This window comes from Erythrolamprus reginae, chromosome 7 (assembly GCF_031021105.1).
Source record: "Erythrolamprus reginae isolate rEryReg1 chromosome 7, rEryReg1.hap1, whole genome shotgun sequence".
NCBI lineage: Eukaryota > Metazoa > Chordata > Lepidosauria > Squamata > Dipsadidae > Erythrolamprus > Erythrolamprus reginae.
In genome coordinates this window covers 80757851-80778481 of record NC_091956.1, presented here as the reverse complement: position 1 = coordinate 80778481, position 20631 = coordinate 80757851, and the positions used below count along the sequence as shown (strand labels likewise).

The window sequence follows — 20631 nt, the reverse complement described above, 5'->3', positions numbered from 1 at the left end:
AAAACATTTAACTTCACAAGATTCACAGCTTGTACATTCCTAATGCAGATAAATAGTGTTTTCGTTTTAGAAATAGTTTTTATAGGAAAGAAATTATTTTTCTGCCAAAAATTTCCTAAGGTTCTCAGAAAACCCTTCAAGAAGAAAATGACAGACATATACATACCACCCTGAAATAGAGGCTCGTGTTTGCATAGCAAATTGTCAGTGAAGGAGATATCAGTTCATTTTGCTCTAAGAAAATTGTCAGAGCAAAAATCTCATCATAGAGAAACCATACTACAGCCATATAAAACAGGTAGTTGGAAGAGAAATATTGGTAACCACTAGAATAGAATAGAATAGAATAGAATAGAATAGAATAGGATTTTTATTGGCCAAGTGTGATTGGACACACAAGGAATTTGTCTTGGTGCATATGCTCTCAACGTACATAAAATAAAATATATATATGTCAAGAATCATATGGTACAACACTTAATGATTGTCATAGGGGTCAAATAAGCAATGAAGAAGCAATATTAATAAAAATCTTAGGATATAAGCAACAAGTTACAGTCATGCAGTCAACATGGGAGGAAATGGGTGAAAGGAATGATGAGAAAAACTAGTAGAATAGAAGTGCAGATTTAGTAGAAAGTCTGACAGTGTTGAGGGAATTATTTGTTTAGTAGAGTGATGGCGTTCGGGAAAAAACTACAGGAATAAAATAGTAATTTTTTCAGCCCACTGCCCTCAAATACATATGCAAGAGATGAACAAAAATCATACAAATACATGAATAACTAATAACACGTTTCCATATAATGCAGGATTCAAAGTCCTTATATTTGCAACTTCAACAAAACAGAAATTTTCAGAATGTGTTGTCTTTTACCGGACATTTTTCACAAAAGTACCTGACTACAGGAAACATTTTGGTCATCACCTATAAAGCCCTTCATGGCACCGGACCAGGGCATCTACGAGACCGCCTTCTGCCGCACGAATCCCAGCGACCGGTTAGGTCCCACAGAGTTGGTCTCCTCCGGGTCCCATCAACTAAACAATGTCGGTTGGCGGGACCCAGAGGAAGAGCCTTCTCTGTGGCGGCTCCGACCCTCTGGAATCAGCTCCCTCCAGAGATTAGAACTGCCCCCACCCTCCTTGCCTTTCGTAAACTCCTTAAAACCCACCTCTGTCGTCAAGCGTGGGGGAACTGAAACACCTCCCCCTGCCTATGTAGTTTTCTGTGTATGATATGACTGTATGTATGTTTTTAATATATTGGGGTTCCTTGTTTTTAGACTTTTTAAAATGTATTATTGTTATTTTAGAAACATAGAAACATTTTAGAGTTTAACTATTAGATTTGTCACTATATATTGTTTTTATCGTTGCTGTGAGCCACCCCGAGTCTATGGAGAGGGGCGGCATACAAATCTAAATAATAATAATAATAATAATAATAATAATAATAATAATAATAATAATAATTTACATAAAAGTTGCTATCAGTGTCAACTGTTCATATAAAAAATAAGCAATATTCATTCTTATGTTGCCATACCCGTGCCGAAGGCATTTTCAATTGTTTTTTTGCCTTACTATCATCTACATTCAGTGAAGGAGGTTGGCAGTATGTTCCAGGACCAGGTGTATCAGTAATAGCAAATTCGAAACGCTTTTCCTTGTTTTGAGGACTTCTGCCTCCTTTAATAGTTTTCTGGAGATAGAAAAAAAAACAGGATCATTCATAACGCCACAGTAATCATTGGTTATACTGTACTCTCTATAAACTTACCAAGAATGAAAATATAGGTCCTACAATGTGGCTTACAGAAATCAAATTCATCAAAGAAAAAAGATGGCATTGCCAGAAATCATGTAAGCCCACTGTTGCCATGACTTTTTTAAAATGAATACAACAGATTGGATTCACACCATACAATAAATCATAAACCAATCTCACAGGGTCCATCTACATAAAAATTAAAATTATTAAATATTTTGCCTACATGCCTGACTAAAAATGGGGGATATTATCTCCCGATAATATGGTATGGCATACATTGATCCCTCCATTATCGTGAGGGTTCCGTTCCAAGACCCCTCACGATAATCGATTTTTCGCGATGTAGGGTTGCGGAAGTAAAAACACCATCTGCGCATGCGCGCCCTTTTTTTCTATGGCCGCGCATGCGTAGATGGTGGAGTTTGCGTTCCCCGCCGCCCACGCAAAAGGGAAACCCCGATTCGGCTCCTCGCTGCTGCTGCGCTACTGAGCAGATCAGCTGCTGGGCGGCCGAAGGAACCTTCCCTGGGTCTTCCCGGCTGCCCACGCAAAGGGGAAACCCCGGCTCCTCGCTGATGCCCGCCGCTCGCCCGCCCGCCAGCAAGAGGGGGAAGACCCAGGGAAGGTTCCTTCGGCCGCCTAGCAGCTGATCTGCTCGGCGCAGCAGCAGCGAGCAGGCGAAGATCGGGGTTTCCCAGCCGCCCACGCAAAGGGGAAACCCCGGCTCCTCGCTGATGCCCCCGCTCGCCCGCCCGCCACCCGCCGCCCGCCAGCAAGAGGGGGAGAGATAGAGAAAGAGAGAGAAGGAAAGAAAGAGATGATAGAGGGAGGAAGAGAGAGAAAGAGAGAGAGAAAGAAAGATGAGAAAGGAAGGAAGAGAGTGACGTCATCGGGTGGAAAAATCACGATATAGCGTTTCGCGAAGATCGAGATCGTGAAAATCGAGGGATCACTGTACATGAAAGAGATATTGATTTTCTAATCAAATTTATTTATTTATTTATTTGTTTGTTTGTTTATTTGATTGATTGATTGAATGATTGATTGATTGATTGATATGCCACTGTTGTAATCATAGGTTTATAGGCACTGAAATTTAGGAATGGAATATTACTGGAGGGTGATGTTTTAAGCCTAATGGGTGCTGTATAAAACCTTATTCTTCCTCTATGGAAAGGCAGCAAAGTCCAGGCTGAGTAAGCAAGCTGCAGAATCCATGACCACGTGGAAAATAATTAACTTGATATACAGCATGAAGATAACCTATAGCTAACTTCCATATAGGGAAATATATGCCTTACTCTCATTCCTTTGCCAATCACCAGTAAACACACAATCCAGGAAAAGGCAAAGAATGGAGCTTCCGTTAATTATCTATAGGGAAGTCACGAGGAGGTTATTCTGTGACAAATGTCAGGAAAAGTGAAATACAATAAAAGGAGAGATCTTGATACATTCGAGGTCGTGTCATTGAGAGAAAATTCTCTTCGTTGCTTCATTCTGATGTGGCAATCATGGCATTCTGTGCCTCCCTAGAGGTCGACCCACCGAGGGAGGGCTGTTTGCCTTCATGCCACCCCTCTCCGGGGACTCCTAGGACTTTTGATCTTTTAGTGCTAAGAAAAAGCTCCTCAAAATGGAGCTTTTTCTCAGCGCTAAAAAGATCAAAAATAGCTAGCAATTAGAAAATCAATATCTCTTCCATGTATGCCATACCATATGTTCTGATCATGATCTAAGCATCTGATATTCCCTCACTAACTAAAATTCAATAGGAACCAGAAGATAAAGGACAATGTGTTCAAAAATTTTAGGAACAGCTTCTATACAAAGTCTATTTAATTCTCCTTTTGTCAGTTTTTTTTTAAGCTAATAAAAAAAATTCTGCTTATTCAAAAAATGTTTTTGCAGGAGATACAGCTGTTGTTTTTTAATCCCAAGTGCTTTTAACACTGAAGCCTTGTTCATGTGAATTGGTTTGCTGCTAGTTCAGAGCACTGAGCCTTATTTATTTATTACTATTTCTTCAATATCTTTAGCCACCTAATTCAAGCAAGTAACTCTAGGCAGCTTACAATTCTAATTAAAGGCAAAAGTTTACCCTGTCTGTTTGTTTCTGATTTTGGGATGGTGAGAGGGTTCATCTCCATTTCTTAGCTGAGGGAGGGAGCCAATGTTATCTGCAAACATTTCTATGGTCATGTGGATAGCATGACTATATGCCCAGGGGCACAGAATGCTTTCCACCAAAATGGTATCTATTCATCTATTCATATTTGCATGCTTTTGAACTGCAAAGTGGACAGGAGCTAGGAGCAAATAATGGGAGCTCACCTAGTCACATGGTGCTTGAGTCTCAAACTTAACCTCTCTTTAATCATCAGCCATTGTGCCCATAACAATTCTAATTATCACTTAGTAATTCTGCTACTTATATGCATTATTTGTATTTAGTATTGTCTAATTGAATTTCTATTATCTACCTGTAGTTTCATGCTAATGATAATCTTATAATAAAGAGTACAGAGATGTTTAAAATAAAGAGTTCCTAAGTTTTTATACTCCAGCTATTTTTATGTTGCTATTTTAGTATACAAACTATAGGCATTTAGTGCAGGCTGTTAAAAAGTCATACTAACAACATTACACCAGCATGTTCAATACCCAGTGAGAAAAAAAAATTCTGAGACAGGACTAGAATCTAAGTTTTCCCTGCTTTGGTTTAAAATGAATGCTCTTGTGCTATTGCTTGCTCATAGAATATTTTAAAAATTATGCTGATACATGCTTCATAAATGCTAAATAATGCTTAGCAATGAAGCTTTTAAAAATGAAAATGAAAAATGAAACAAACATCTCCCATCTTCCCCTTATTATCTTGTGAATGTAAAATAATAATATTCTGTTTATATAAATAAATGATAAGACTGAATGTAATATGTTGCCAATTGATTGAACTGTTGTTAAGTGAAAAGTTTAAGATTAGTAACTAAAACAAAACATTCAAATTATTTTCAGCATGGGTTTTATAGCCACGGGTTAGTGCAATTCAAAAATATAAAAAGATGATTCAGCTTGTAATAGATGTACTAATTTAAAAATTCCTCTAAAGTTCCTGTACTCACCATTGTATCAAGTCCAGTCACTTAGTACTAGAGGAAAAAACTTTAGAATGATTTTGCAATCGTTTTAGAAAGAAGTGAAAAATTAAAAGTAGGAAATAAAATAATTTTAAAACTCAACTAATCGTTTGTGTTTAGATCTGCCATTAAAATAAATCACTAGTTTAGAACAAAAATAGAAAAGCCGCATAAAAAATATTGTTGAAGAAATATAAATTTTCATCTACATCATAAATCAATTTACTATTCTTTGGTACCTTTATATCTTTTATATCATTGATATGGCTCTACCTGTATTTTATGAATCTCATAGGTTCCTGGGCCCGGAACATCATCTTCTTCATTTTGAGTAATAACTTCAAGCCCACGACTTGCCAGAGAAAGAAATGGAGCATAGCCACCTGAAAACAAGTCATATATGCATTTTAAAGAATTTTTTCCTATTTTTTATGCAGCTCTGAATAATATTAACATGAAAGACACCTTTTCCCACCCCTCCCTCGCCCACTCCAGGTTCTGCTATGCTGCCTCATTGTGGCAAGGGATGATCCTGGGAGGGATGAGTGAAGAATGTTGGGTCATTTTTTTTTATTATTATTTTTGTCCAATACACAATGAGGGTTTTAGTGGGTATACAGTGATCCCTCGAGTATCGCGAGGGTTACGTTCCAAGACCCCTCGCGATACTTGATTTTTTGCGATATAGTGGTGCGGAAGTAAAAACACCATCTGCGCATGCGCACCCTTTTTCCATGGCCGCGCATGCGCAGATGGTGGAGTTTGCGTGGGCGGTGGGGAAGACCCAGGGAAGGTTTCTTCGGCCGCCCAGCAGCTGATCTGCTCGGCAGCGCCGCAGCAGCAAGGAGCCGAAGATCGGGGTTTCCCCGCCGCCCACGCAAAGGGGAAACCCCGATCTTCGGCTCTTCACTGCTGCCCGCCCTCCGCTCGCCCGCCCGCCCGCCGCCCGCCGCCCGCCGCTTGAGAGCAAGAGGGGGAGAGATAGAGAAAGAGAGAGAAGGAAAGAAAGAGATGAGAGAGGGAGGAAGAGAGTGTGAGAGAGGAAGAAGCAAGATAGAGAAAGAGAGAAAGAAAGATGAGAAAGGAAGAGAGTGACGTCATTGGGTGGGAAAAATCGCGATATAGCGTTTTGCGAAGATCGAGATCGCGAAGATCGAGGGATCACTGTATATCTATATACACACAGTAAAATACATGATGAAGGTTATAGAGGAGATACTCATAGTAAAATATATCTAAGAAAGAATAGAAAAGAAGATATAGTAATAGAACATATCAATGAAAGAGTAGAATAAGAGATATAGGAGTAGAAGAAAGGTATAGGAGATATAGGAGAGCAATAGGACAGGGGCCGGAAGGCACTCTAGTGCACTTGTACTCGCCTCTTACTGACCTTTTAGGAATCTGGATAGGTCAACCGTAGATAATCTAAGGGTAAAGTGTTGGGGGTTTGGGGATGACACTATGGAGTCCGGTAATGAGTTCCACGCTTCGACAACTCGGTTACTGAAGTCATATTTTTTACAGTCAAGTTCGGAGCGGTTAATATTAAGTTTAAATCTGTTGTGTGCTCTTGTGTTGTTGTGGTTGAAGCTGAAGTAGTCGCCGACAGGCAGGACGTTGCAGCATATGATCTTGTGGGCAATACTTAGATCTTGTTTAAGGCGTCTTAGTTCTAGGCTTTCTAGGCCCAGGATTGAAAGTCTAGTCATGTATGCCATGTATGCCAAGAATAAACAGTTGGTCTATTAAAGAAAGAGAAGATGGCAAAGAACAACAGAGAGAAAGCAGAACTACTCAACACATTCTTCACGTCCGTCTTCACTCACAAAGAAACTGCAAACCAACAAGCCTACAACGTAGCTGCAGAAATCAAAACTGGAACAAAACTCCACTCTAATAAAAGCACAGTGAGAGACCACCTGTTGGAACTCAATGAGTACAAATCACCAGGACCAGATGGACTACATCCCCGAGTCCGAAAGGAACTAGCAGATATCATCGCTGAACCTTTGTACCACATCTTTCAAAAATCAGGAGAACTACTGGATTATTGGAAACAAGCAGACATGGTCCCCATTTACAAAAAAGGCAAAAAAGATAGAACAGAACAGGATGGGACGGGATGGGATAGCATGGCATGGCATCGCATGGGATAGAATAGAATAGAATGGGATGGGATAGAATGGGATAGAATGGGATAGAATAGAATAGAATTCTTGATTGGCCAAGTGTGACGGGACACACAAGGATTTTGTCTTTGCTGCATATGCTCTCAGTGTACACAAAAGAAAAAAATACTCTTGTCAAGAATTAAGAGTTACACTATATGTGCGTGTGTGTGTATGTATATATGTGTGTGTAGATAGATAGATAGATAGATAGATAGATAGATAGATAGATAGATGATTGATAGATAGATAGATAGATAGATAGATAGATAGATAGATAGATAGATAGATAGATAGATATAGATGATATAGATGATAGATAGATGGACAGACAGACAGACAGACAGACAGACAGTTAGATGATAGATATAGATAGATATAGATAGATGATAGATAGATAGATAGATAGATAGATAGATAGATAGATAGATAGATAGATAGATAGATATAGATAGATGATAGATAGATATAGATAGATGATAGATAGATGATAGATATAGATGATAGATAGATGGATGGACAGACAGACAGACAGACAGACAGTTAGATGATAGATATAGATAGATAGATAGATAGATAGATGGATGGATGGATGGATGGATGGATGGATGGATAGAAAGATAGATGATAGTTAGATGATAGATAGATAGATAGATAGATAGATAGATAGATATAGATAGATAGAGATAGATAGATAGACAGACAGACAGACAGATAGATAGTTAGATTATAGATAGATATAGATAGATGATAGATAGATGATAGTTAAATGATAGAGATAGATAGATAGATAGATAGATAGATAGATAGATAGATAGATAGATAGATAGATAGATAGATAGATAGATAGATAGATAGATAGATAGATAGATAGGATTTGTATGCCCCTCCTCTCACTTAATGATTGTCACAGAGTACAAATAAGCAATCAGGAAACAATCAATATCAATAGAAATCATAAGGATATATGCAACAAGTTACAATCATAAGTGGGGGGAGATGGGTGATAGGAACGATGAGAAGACTAATAGTAATAGTAATGCAGCCTTAGGAAAGCTGCCAAGTTTCTAAATTCTGTTCTATATTCAGGGCAGATAGAGTGGAAAGTACTCTCCAGCCCAGAGCTCCAGATAGAGTGGAATTACAACTCCCAGGAGCTCCTTTTGTTCGCACAGTGTGACAGTTAAGCTGTTGGTACATTTTTAGTGCAGGGGTCTCCAACCTTAGCGACTTTACGGACTTCAACTCCCAGAGTCCCTCAGCCAGCAAAACAAAAACAGGGGTCTCCCACCTTAGCTTTGCTGGCTGAGGAACTCTGGGAGTTGAAGTCCACAGGTCTTAAAGCCGCTAAGGTGGGAGGACACTGTTTTAGTGGATGACCAGTTCCCGGCCACTCCATAATCGGCATGTAATGGGCATAGAAATGCGTGGGGGGGGGGGATTAAGATAAACGTTTCGGGCGGGAAGCGAAGGCGAGGGCTCCCTTTCCGCCTTCCCGCCGCTCACCTCGGATCTGCCTGTTCTGCGACGGCAGGTCATAGCAGCCGGGGCCCAGTTGGGGGCTCGTGCAGCCCACCGCCAGAGGGAACGAGCGGGGAGTCCGGTCGTACATGCCGCCGGCTCGTGGGTGGCAGGCGCGGGCGTCGCCATGGCTACCGCGCGCCCTCACGCGCCGACGGGACGGGCCGAAAACGTGCCCCGCCCCCCGCCTCCCTCGAGACGGTTAGTTTCCAGTCACGGCTCTCTCGTTCGGAAAGGCCCACCGAGTTGCCTTAGCGCGAAGCGGCGCGCCTCATTTTTGACGGGGGAGATGAGTCGACGGCGATAGGCCGCGGCCTCTCATGTCGCAGTAGCTCGTGGCTGCTGCTGGAAGCGTCCCCGCCTTACTAACAAGGTTGAAGAGGGCTGCCCAATGCGGGTTAGTCCTCGACTTACAACGGCGCGGAAACAAAGCGACCGGTGACTGTTTTTCCACACTTATGACGGTGGCTGCAGACCCGATGGTCACGTGTTTTACATTCCGACGTTTGGCACCCTGGTTGTATTTTTATGAGGGTTGCAGTGTCCTGGAGGGTTGCAATTGCTGGCTGGGGAATTCTGGGAGTTGAAGTCCAAATATCTTCAAGCTGCCAAGGTTGGGAAACACTGCTTTAGTATATCTTTCCCTTCCATTGACTCTCAAGAAAAGTGTCCAGAACATTACATGACTTGATTTGTGTTTGTCTTTGTAAATGAAAAATGTGCTATTCTAACCAAAAGGAAAATGTATTAGCTATCTTTTATTTAGTTTCCTGTATTCTACCAGGAAACTAATTTATATGCATATCGTACTTCACTTTCTCCTTCTCACTTATTTTATTGTCCCCCTGGGGAAAGGATCGGTATTGAACCAGTGAGTTTAATGGTCAAGCAGAGTTTTCAAAACAGGTCTCCCACAGACATTCTAACCACAATGTCATGCTGATTCTCTTACTGGTAATTAAATAGCAATCTTCAAAATAAGATTAGCCTTCATAAAAGCAGTAGGAAGACTGCCAGCCAGTTGCCTTTGGGGTCACTATTAAAAAAAAATCCACCATCTATGTCACTTTTTAATATAGTGGGGAAAAATTACTTCATTTAATATTATGAACACAATGGTGGGTGGTATTCCCTATTGTTTTCAATCAATACATACAGCAATTAATTCTTCCCTGTTTCTTTGCAGTAATACTAGGGTGCCTATGATGTAGTTTAATATCTGAAGCCATAATTTAAAATATTTTAAATACATAGTGTAATGATAAAGGAAGAGGTGCTATAAATCATTACATAGTGTGACAAGAATGGACACAAATATGAATTAAATGAAGTCTGAGCCTGCTTTTAATTAAGATTTGGGGTTGTTTTTGTTGTTTTAGTTCTATGACTTGAATTCATTCTGTGAATTTGGTTATCAACTAATCTTTCCTAAATTTGTGCTAATAAAACCAGTAAATTTCCCCAAAGACACCTTGGCTTACCATAATTACCTCTGTGCTTGCATTCATAATTATAAATCATCTATTTTACAACGTGGTTTATTTTATGCTTGCCTAACAAGACATTCAACATTTGTCATCGTGAACTGCTTCAAAAGTCATTATGATCCAGCTGGCTAACCCACTGGTGTCCATTTCTCCTCTACAAGGGAAACAGAAAACATATTAAGCTATTTTAATAAAATGGGGAACGTCGCCATGGAATCAGCCATTGCTTTCAAATTCTAAGCAGACTGCTGAAGGATTTTACAAATTATAAAGAGCCAAAAATAGTAAATTCTAGAAGTACAATAGCAAATTGACTGCCACTTCTCCTGCCTAAACCATGGTCTATTAGCCACGGTGGCTGAATCACATGAGACACTAAGCCAAAATCAAACCATACCATGGCATAAGTGTTTCATGCAATCACAGTGGTAATATCTGGTTTATTTGATTTTAACTTAGAGTGTTCTGTGAAATTAGCTATCGTTTATTATGCCATTTGGTTTACTATAATAAAAAACAGTTACCAGTATTTATCAACCATAGTAAAATAAACATGATTTTGCATAACATCTGAGTCCATAGTTCCCTCTAAGCTGAGCAGTGAGCAATCGCTCACTTAAAAATCATCATCAACTCAGAGTTTTCCAAACCTGCCCAGAAGCCGAGAGGGAAAGAGTGAGAGGAAAGGAGAGAGAGAGGAAGAGAGGAAAAGAGAGAAACAGGTAGAAAAAAGAGAGGAAGGAAAAGAGAAAGAAAAAGAATGGGAGTAAGGAAGAAAGAAAATCAAAATCTAGTTTGAAACTAGCTCAACTATTTAAGTGGCATTTTGATATTGATAGAGTTGCCCTATTATGAGCTCACTGTTATAGACACACAGTACACTATTTTATTTTGAAATTCTCTGAGGCAAAACAGGGTGGGTTTTTTATTTGTTTGTTTGTTTGTTTGTTTGTTTATTATTTCTGTGCCGCCCAGTCCCGAAGGGACTGCCGCTCAGACACTATACTTTTCCGCCCACCCCCCCAAAAAATTAGAGGGAACACTGTGTCATCTACATTTCACATATACAGTACAGTAGTATTGTATTTAAGTCATAATGTATTTTGGCGTTTGGGCTTACACTTTATAATAAATCTATTGCAAACAAATTGTTGTGGTTTATAATTTGTGGCTTTGTCTTGAAATCAGTGACCAGCATGTTCAGTTGTAATTGTCCTATTCATAGTACCATAGACCCCAAGGGAGAGCACTGAATAATTAAAGGCAGGAAATTTTAAAAAGGAAGAATTTCTTGTTACGGTCAAAAATATATAGAGGCTGTCCAATAATGGCTGCTTTAGATGTTCCAACTGAAAGATCTATAATAGCTCTGTTACCATTGCCCATTATTTTTAGGTCTCTTTATTTCTGTGCTTTGCTGCTCTTTCCAACAAAGCTTGAGGCTCAAAATGTTATTGCAGGTACACTGTTACATCGCAGTATCTCTTCCTTAATACCCGGACCTTATTGCTGGGATGATTTTGGAGTTTTACTGGCTATTTGGGGTTTTTAATCTCCCTTCCTAGGCAGAAAGGTTGTTCTGGGAAAGGTGAGGAATTCATGACCTCTATGAAAACCATCAACCTATCCCATGAAATTTCAAACGACTCAAACAATCAGCTACAGAGTTACATTATGATTTAAATACAATGCTATATGTGAAATCTAGATGACTCAGATGTTACACAAAATCATGTTTATTTTACTATGGTTGATAAATACTGGTAACTGTTTTCTATTATAGTTTTCACCTCGGAGTTGTTAATGTACAAACTGAAGATGAAGAATGTTTTAAGGAGTCTTTCTTCTGGAATGATAAACCCCCACCCCCCCATTCCCTGAGATCTCCCACCTTGGTGAAATTCTGAAAGTCTTTAAAACCTTGGCTTTCAAAAAAGGCAATAGTGACTTAGATAAGATAATTATGAAGGGTCAGGAAAAGTTAATTGGTAAAATTTACAAATGTATGATAAAATATCAAATGCAAGGGGACATCGTTAAAGATAGTTTGATTAGTTGGTGTAGAAAGATGGGAGAAGCTTTGGTCTTACAATTGGAGGATAATTAAATCAGCAACTTTTAAAGAAAATCCAGTAAAAATGTTTTACCAATGGCATTTACCACCCAATGGATTAGCAAAAATGTACCCAACTATTCAACCAAAATGCTGGAAATGCAGAGAGAAAATTGGCTCATACTATCACCAGTGGCGGACATGTCCTAAAGCCAAAATATATTGGAATATCATTGAGAAATTACTAAACAAAATCCCAAAATGTGGAATAAAAAAGGCCCCAGAATTCTTTTTATTAGGCATATTTTCCAAAAACTACACAAAACAAATTAGATATTTCATAATACATATTCTAACGGTGACTAGAATAATCTTTGCTCAAAGGTGGAAAGGGGAGAAATTCCACAAGAAGAAGATTTAATTAAGAAAATTATAGAATGCGCTGAAATGGACATGATGACGAGAAGGTTCAAAGATCAAGAAGAAACTGGGAGTCGACCTCTGGCCTCCTGGTCTTCCCAGACTTCTCCAACACCACCAAGAAAGTAGAAATGTTCTTAGTAAATTATATCTGTGTATATTATATACAACCCTGAAATAGTTTCATATGTAGTTAGGCCATCCAAATATTCTGAGCTTTTGGTGGATGCTTTTTTATCTTTACTTCAAGCTTTGTACATTTATTCATAATTGTTATAAAATCAGTGACAGGTTTTGAAAATGTAAAGACATGCCTGTTCCCAAGCGAAGGCCTGCACTTGTGAAAAGTCACATTATCATATTGACAATTGTGAGTGAAGAGGAGGAGGCTCCAGTGACTCAGTCTTTTTTTATTAAAACGCAGTCTACATAGTAAAAATGTATGAAGACCTCCACCTCTTCAGTGAAAGTCTATAGCCATGATGGCGAACCTATGGCACGCATTGAACAACTATCCTTGTGGTGTGACCAGAACTATCTAGAACTGAACACACTTGTGGTAGACTTTAGGAGAAGCTCTCCCATCCTATCACATCTTACAATACTAGACAACACAGTATCAACAGTAGAGACCTTCAAATTTCTAGGTTCTATCATATCTCAAGACCTAAAATGGTCACCTAACACCAAAAACATCATCAAAAAAGCACAACAAAGAATGTTCTTTCTGCGCCAGCTCAGGAAGCTCAAACTGCCCAAGGAGCTGCTGATTCAGTTCTACAGAGGAATCATTGAGTCTGTCACCTGCACCTCTATAACTGTCTGGTTTGGTGCTGTAACCCAGCAGGACCGACACAGACTTCAGAGGAGAATCAGAACTGCAGAACAAAACAATTGCTGCCAACCTGCCTTCCATTGAGGACCTGTATACTGCACGAGTCAAAAAGACGGTGGGGAAAATATTTACTGACCCGTCGCATCCTGGACACAAATTGTTTCAACTCCTAACCTCAAAAACGTCGGTACAGAGCACTGCACACCAAGACAGCTAGACACAAGAACAGTTTTTTCCCGAACGCCATCACTCTGCTAAACAAATAATTCCCTCAACACTGCCAGACTTTTTGCTAAATCTGCACTTCTATTTCTACTAGCTTCTCTCATCATTCCTATCACCCATTTCCTCTCACTTAGGACTGTATGACTGTAACTTGTTGCTTATATCCTAAGATTTTTATTAATATTGATTGTTTCTTCATTGCTTATTTGACCCCTATGACAATCATTAAGTGTTGTACCACATGATTCTTGACAAATACATCTTTTTCTTTTATGTACGCTGAGAGCATATGCACCAAGACAAATTCCTTGTGTGTCCAATCACACTTGGCCAATAAAATTCTATTCTATTCTATTCACATCGGAGGTCACACAACACTTTGCCAGGTTTCAGCTCCAGCGTGCATGCATGCTGACCAGCTGATATTCCACCTTGAAAAAGACCTTACATCCTCCAGACCATTCAGGGAAGCTTTCCTGAAGCTCCAGAGGCAAAAACAATTGCCCAACAAAAAAAGTTTGGAAAAAGACATTTCCGGTTTCTCGTTGTTAGCATCCTTAGCAACCAGGATTGGCAGTGCGCAGAGTTCCTGCAACCATCCCTTATATATTTTAGCCCCCAGTCCCCTAATCATCTTTGTTGCTCTTCTCTGTACTCTTTCTAGAGTCTCAGCATCCTTTTTTGCATCGTGGCGACCAAAACATATTGCAAGTTTTTCCCTCTTCCCTAAACCGGGCATGGGTGTGGCCAGTGCATAATGTATCTGTCCCACAGGCTGTGAGTTTGACATCCCACAATTCTAGGATGTTGTTGTTGTTGTTGTTGTTGTTATTATTATTATTATTATTATTATTATTATTATTATTAATTGGATTTGTATGCCGCCCCTCTCCGTAGACTCGGGGCGGCTAACAACAGTAATAAAAAACATCATATAAATTGTTCTGCCTGACTGGCCTCAAGCAACGATTAACGGTCCAGGAAAGACGGTCAGACACACACGTGCATAGTTAGTCAGCAAACTTGTATTAAACAGAAAAGAAAAAGTCTAAAGAAAACGGTCCTTATTTTCAGGAGTAAAACACAGGTTGAGTTGAAAAGTCAGCCAGCTACAAAGTTCATGAAAAAGCAAACAAATACAAAAGTCACATAGCATAAATGTTCCAAGAGGTCTCTGAATTGTCACGGCACAAAAGCAGCAGCTTGTCCCAGAATTTTCAACTCCCACAATGCTGAGTTGAAATCCAAGAGCAGAAACTTCAAAGCAGGAACAACGACGCCACACAAACCACCCAGATAAACAGCCACAGTTTGCCTTGGCCCCTGTTCCCTTTTTATGCCGTTAGCCCTCATTAAGGGAACCACACCCAGCCCAGGTGCGCCTATCATGCCTTATCATACTTCTTAAAGCGATCCCTTCTTTGTAAGGCCCTACGGTTGCGTGAATTAATGTATTGCCCTGCAGACGAGCTGAGAGAGGACAAACTGTCCGAAGAACTGCCAGCCACCTCCCCTGAGCTGTCTGCTGAATCCTCCTGGCTCTCTGCCACATCTTCCTGACTGTCTGCTATATCTTCCTGGCTGTCAGCCAGGCTTTCACAGTCACTGTGTGCCGCGTCTCCCCCATCTGTGGGGGCAACGGCTGGCCCAGGCCCAAACACAACATAAATCCAATACTAAAACAACTAAAAACCCTTATTGTAAAAACCAAACATCCCTACAAACAAACACAACATGCATAAATTGTAAAGGCCTAGGGGGAAAGAATATCTCAGTTCCCCCATGCCTGACGGCAGAGGTGGGTTTTAAGGAGCTTACGAAAGGCAAGGAGGGTGGGGGCAATTCTAACCTCCGGGGGGAGTTGGTTCCAGAGGGCCGGGGCCACCACAGAGAAGGCTTTTCCCCTGGGCCCCGCCAAACGACATTGACGGGACCCGGAGAAGGCCCACTCTGTGGTGGTTTGCATGTTGCCTTGGTTGGTACATCTAGTACTGGGAGCAGCTGGATTTCTAGCTCCAACAAAGCTGTAAAAACATCTACTCTTCTCTCTCCTTTTTCCCCCCCTAAGTGGAGTATTAAAATGTTCTGTTGCAAGCCCTGAAAGAAATGCTCTTGATTTGGAAAGTTCGCCTGGAGAGGCTACATCCCACAGATACACAACTTTCAAGAAAGCCAGGAAGTCTTCATCTTTGAGAACCGATTATGGAACACAATAGCCTTAATTCTCACATGAAAAGAAATGACTCATCCATTGCTCAGAGTTATCTAAATGCAGGCAGACAAAAACCCCGAAGTCATAACATCCACATGTGATTTGAAAAACCAAAAAAAGGAGTGTCTTTTGTATTCATGTGGCAGTTCATAACCTTAATTAGGTTTCCTGAGCTTCTTGATGAGATATTGTTCCTTGAAATGGTCTTAATTAGGAAACTGGGTTCCCTCTACTCCTTTATTACATTTCTAAAGGATTGCAGGCAGTAATGAGTGGCAAATCTCATCGCTACCGGTTTGTGCAGATGTGCGCGCAATGCTTCTGTGCATACGCAGAAGCATCCAGGATGGGTGGGCGGAGTCTCCTGCTGCCGCTACCTAAACGTGCTTAGGATAATGTCCATATAGCTTCATCTAGTGGTAAACATAGAAACATAGAAGTCTGATGGCAGAAAAAGACCTCATGGTCCATCTAGTCTGCCCTTATACTATTTCCTGTATTTTATCTTAGGATGGATATATGTTTATCCCAGGCATGTTTAAATTCAGTTACTGTGGATTTATCTACCATGTCTGCTGGAAGTTTGTTCCAAGGATCTACTACTCTTTCAGTAAAATAATATTTTCTCATGTTGCTTTTGATATTTTCCCCAACTAACTTCAGATTGTGTCCCCTTTTCTTGTGTTCACTTTCCTATTAAAAACACTTCCCTCCTGGACCTTATTTAACCCTTTAACATATTTAAATGCTTCGATCATGTCCCCCCTTTTCCTTCTGTCCTCCAGACTCTACAGATTGAGTTCATTAAGTCTTTCCTGATACACTTTATGCTTAAGACCTTCCACCATTCTTGTAGCCCGTCTTTGGACCGTCTTTGGTATGGTAAAAATTTTGTCCTTTGGGGAAATACAGCTTCAGAAGGTTCTGGAGGAAGCAAATTATCTGGACTTGGATGCTTGGCTGCATAGCTAGAGGTATAACAAGCAGGAAGAGGGAGATTGTGATCCCCTTATATAGAGCGCTGGTGAGACCACATTTGGAGTACTGTGTTCAGTTCTGGAAACCTCACCTACAAAAAGATATTGACAAAATTGAACGGGTCCAAAGACGGGCTACAAGAACGGTGGAAGGTCTTAAGCATAAAACGTATCAGGAAAGACTTAATGAACTCAATCTGTATAGTCTGGAGGACAGAAGGAAAATGGGGGGACATGATTGAAACATTTAAATATGTTAAAGGGTTAAATAAGGTCCAGGAGGGAAGTGTTTTTAATAGGAAAGTGAACACAAGAACAAGGGGACACAATCTGAAGTTAGTTGGGGGAAAGATCTAAAGCAACATGAGAAAATATTATTTTACTGAAAGAGTAGTAGATGTTTGGAACAAACTTCCAGCAGACGTGGTTGGCAAATCCACAGTAACTGAATTTAAACATGCCTGGGATAAACATATATCCATTGTAAGATAAAATACAGGAAATAGTATAAGGGCAGACTAGATGGACCATGAGGTCTTTTTCTGCCGTCAGTCTTCTATGTTTCTATGTTTCTTTCAGTGCAGTTTTAAACCTGGGTGTAGTAAAGAGGCATTTCTTATACTTGAATATTACTTCTGAGAAGAAGTAGAAGTTGAGACTATGCAGTGGCTTTCAGACAGTACATCAGACCTCCAAATTGTGGGCCACCACCATTTTTATCCATGCAGACAAATTACCTGGAATGCATTTCTTTTCAATTTTTTGCTCTTTTCTGATAGTCATTAATGCTCAATTCACAACAGAGATCTCTAAGGATTATCCAGGTATCTCGGTGAAGATATAAAAGCTGTCCCTATTACAGTACAGAAACAAGTGAAAAATGCAATAAATTGCTAGTGTGGATATCTAATGACCTCATTATAGGGGATTTTTTAAAAGCTTTTCTTGAGATTGGGGCTATTCCTGAAAAGTATAAAGATAGCAAATTATGAGGTAGCTGGATTGCTGAAGGGTGCAAGGTATTGGGTCATACGATGCACTGTATTACTAAGTCAGTTGCCTATGGACTGAATTTAAGGTGCTGATACTATTTTTAAAGCTCCAATTGCCTTGGAGACTAATAGCCTTCTCATCATACACTTGCATATTTATTTAGATCAATGGGAGATTGCCAAAAGCTGTTAAGTATATAGGAATTGGCTTCTTCCCCGTGGTTTCCTGTTCTCTATAGAAATTCTACATGCCTGGGAATTAGGAAACAGGCTAGAAATACATCTTTTTCCAAATTTTAGTGGCTGATTGTAATGCAGTTTTAGCTTGAATGTTTCATTGTTTTAAATGTTGGAACAAACCTAAAATCCAATAGTAAAACAAATAAAAGATTAATGATATACTTTCTCATATGTTTTCCTTAATCACTTTGCAATGTGTGAATAATATGTTGCATTACATTGTTGTCTATAGGTTAAACACATATTTATAATGTGACTAGGGACCTAGCCAACAAAAGAGGTTAAAGTTGGGATTTTAGGATGCCAGAACTCAGCAATTAATTATCCATAACTTACACTATCTTGTAAATCACAATCTTGTCATTTACAATTTTAAGATATTGTTACTGAATAAAGTTTTGGAGATGTTTGCTATGTCAGCAGAATTATTATTTAATTCCAAAAGGATATTCCAAGCTGTCCTTTTTTTCTTGTAAAATACCAGTGATGACTGCATGCATTTTACATAAATCAGCATAATCTATTGTGCACATATCAAACTGTCGTGAAAGGAGAAAAAAATTACATTCTGTCCTCCAGACTATACAGATTGAGTTCATGAAGTCTTTCCTGATACGTTTTGTGCTTAAGACCTTCCACCCTTCTTGTGGCCCGTCTTTGGACCCGTTCAATTTTATCAATATCTTTTTGTAGGTGAAGTCTCCAGAACTGAACACAGTACTCCAAATGTGGTCTCACCAGCGCTCTATATAGAGAGATCACAATCTCCCTCTTCCTGCTTGTTATGCCTCTAGCTGTGCAGCCAAGCATCCTACTTGCTTTTCCTACTGCCTGGCTGCACTGTTCACCCATTTTGAGACTGTCAGAAATCACTACCCCTGAATCCTTCTCTTCTGAAGTTTTTGCTAACACAGAACTACCAATACAATACTCAGACTGAGGATTCCTTTTCCCCAAGTGCATTATTTTACATTTGGAAACATTAAACTGCAGTTTCCATTACTTTGACCATTTATCTTTATTATACTTTATTAATAACTCCAAAACTTTCTTGCAACTATTGGGGTACATAATTACCAGTTATGGTAAATTTTTAAGATTCTTAAATACAGTGGAACCCCGACATAAGAGCTGCTCTACTTACGAGCAACTCGAGATAAGAGCTGGGAGGGGAGAGATATTTTTGTTCTACTTACAAGCCCAAATTCGAGATACGAGTGCCAAGGAGCTGTCTCCTGAAGCCGAACGCTAACTTCCGCGTTCGGCTTCAGGAGACAGCTGCGAAGCGGCGCGCGTGTTTTAAAAGGTTGCAGCCGGCCTGGGGGGCTCGGGGGGTGCTTGCAGCCGGCCTGGGGGGCTTGCCAGCACCCCCCCGAGCCCCCCAGGCCGGCTGCAACCTTTTAAAACACGCGCACGGCTTCGCAGCTGTCTCCTGAAGCTGAACGCGGAAGTTAGCTCTTTTTCTTTCTCTCTTTTACCTTCCCTTCCTCTATTTCTTCTTTTCTTTCTCCTTCCCACCTTCTTCCCTCCCTCCCTCCCTTCACTCATTCCTCTCTTACTCTCCCCTTTCATAAGTTTCCTTGCTTCCTTCCTCTGTTCCTGTCCCTTCCCTCTTTCCTTCCTTCCTTCCCACCCTCCGTCCATTCATTCACCCATTCCTCTCTTGATCGCTTAAAGCCGGTCCCTGGTGCAAAAAGGGTTGGGGACCTCTGTCCTACAGGATTGGGTGGCAGAGAAGTTGAACATATGTAAATTTAAAAGTTTAAGAAAGTTTACAAGTTAAGTGAAAGAAACTTCATTATTCATTTATATGTACATGTACATTTCTTCATTAAAAACTTGTCTTTCTGCATAATTTAGACTAACTTTGTGAGTTTTTTGAGGGCTGGAACCAATTAAAATTATTTACATTAATTCCTATGGGGAAAAGTCGTTCGAGATAAGAGCTGCTCGACTTAAGAGCCCAGGTCCGGAACGAATTAAACTCGTATCTCGAGGTACCACTGTATACAACTTGCAAGATAGAGTTAAACGTTTGAATTAATCAGAAAGAATCGTTCCGATTAGTCTGACCTTCCAGCATTTGTCATCTTTTATGCTACTAAAGCCTGCAAGCATTGTTATATCAATAGCACTAAAGCAGACTCCTAACAATGCCGTACTCAGCAAGAAGAGTCAGCACTACAGGCTTTGATCTAAGTCTTTTGATTTTTCCCTAGAAAGAGAGGAAGGCAAACACTGCTCCTGCCAGCAATTTTCTATTGCCTAAAGACAAAACCCATGAAAACCTGCTGATGCCAGCTCTGATCGCCTTAACCACCAACCAAATGGTAAGTTATCGAGGGACAAATGAAAACGTTCAAAGTCACACTTGCACCTTTCATAATGTAACTAGGCACCGCTGCTCATTTTTGATAATAACTTAACACCTTTTTTATTTTTCGCTGTAGTAGCACATCTTATAGCTGCTTTGGTCATTGTGTTTTTGTTTATTTATTTAATTTAATTTAATTTAATTTACTTTAATTTATTTATTTTATTTTATTTATTTATTTATTCATTTATTTATTTATTTGTATTTTTA

The 20631-nt window shown here is 39.8% G+C and overlaps 2 protein-coding genes across 4 annotated transcripts in view; one reads left to right on the top strand and one right to left on the bottom strand.

Moving 5' to 3' along the window:
• Positions 1–8736, bottom strand: part of STPG2 (sperm tail PG-rich repeat containing 2) — a 198314-nt gene extending 189578 nt beyond the window's left edge. The window contains exons 1-3 of the mRNA XM_070757988.1: positions 8592–8736; positions 5188–5297; positions 1550–1705 (exon numbers count right to left, since the gene is read on the bottom strand). Of these exons, the coding sequence (XP_070614089.1) occupies positions 1550–1705; positions 5188–5297; positions 8592–8697 (372 nt within the window). The 5' untranslated portion in view covers positions 8698–8736. The remainder of the gene's footprint in view (positions 1–1549; positions 1706–5187; positions 5298–8591) is intronic.
• Positions 8737–8859: 123 nt separating this feature from the next.
• The window catches only part of RAP1GDS1 (Rap1 GTPase-GDP dissociation stimulator 1), a 125049-nt gene continuing 113277 nt past the window's right edge, over positions 8860–20631 (top strand). The window contains exons 1-2 of one of the 3 annotated variants that reach the window (XM_070757985.1): positions 8860–9219; positions 20267–20377. The gene's annotated coding sequence lies outside the window, so the exon portion shown is untranslated. The remainder of the gene's footprint in view (positions 9220–20266; positions 20378–20631) is intronic. The other 2 variants (XM_070757983.1, XM_070757986.1) reach the window with 2 other exon arrangements.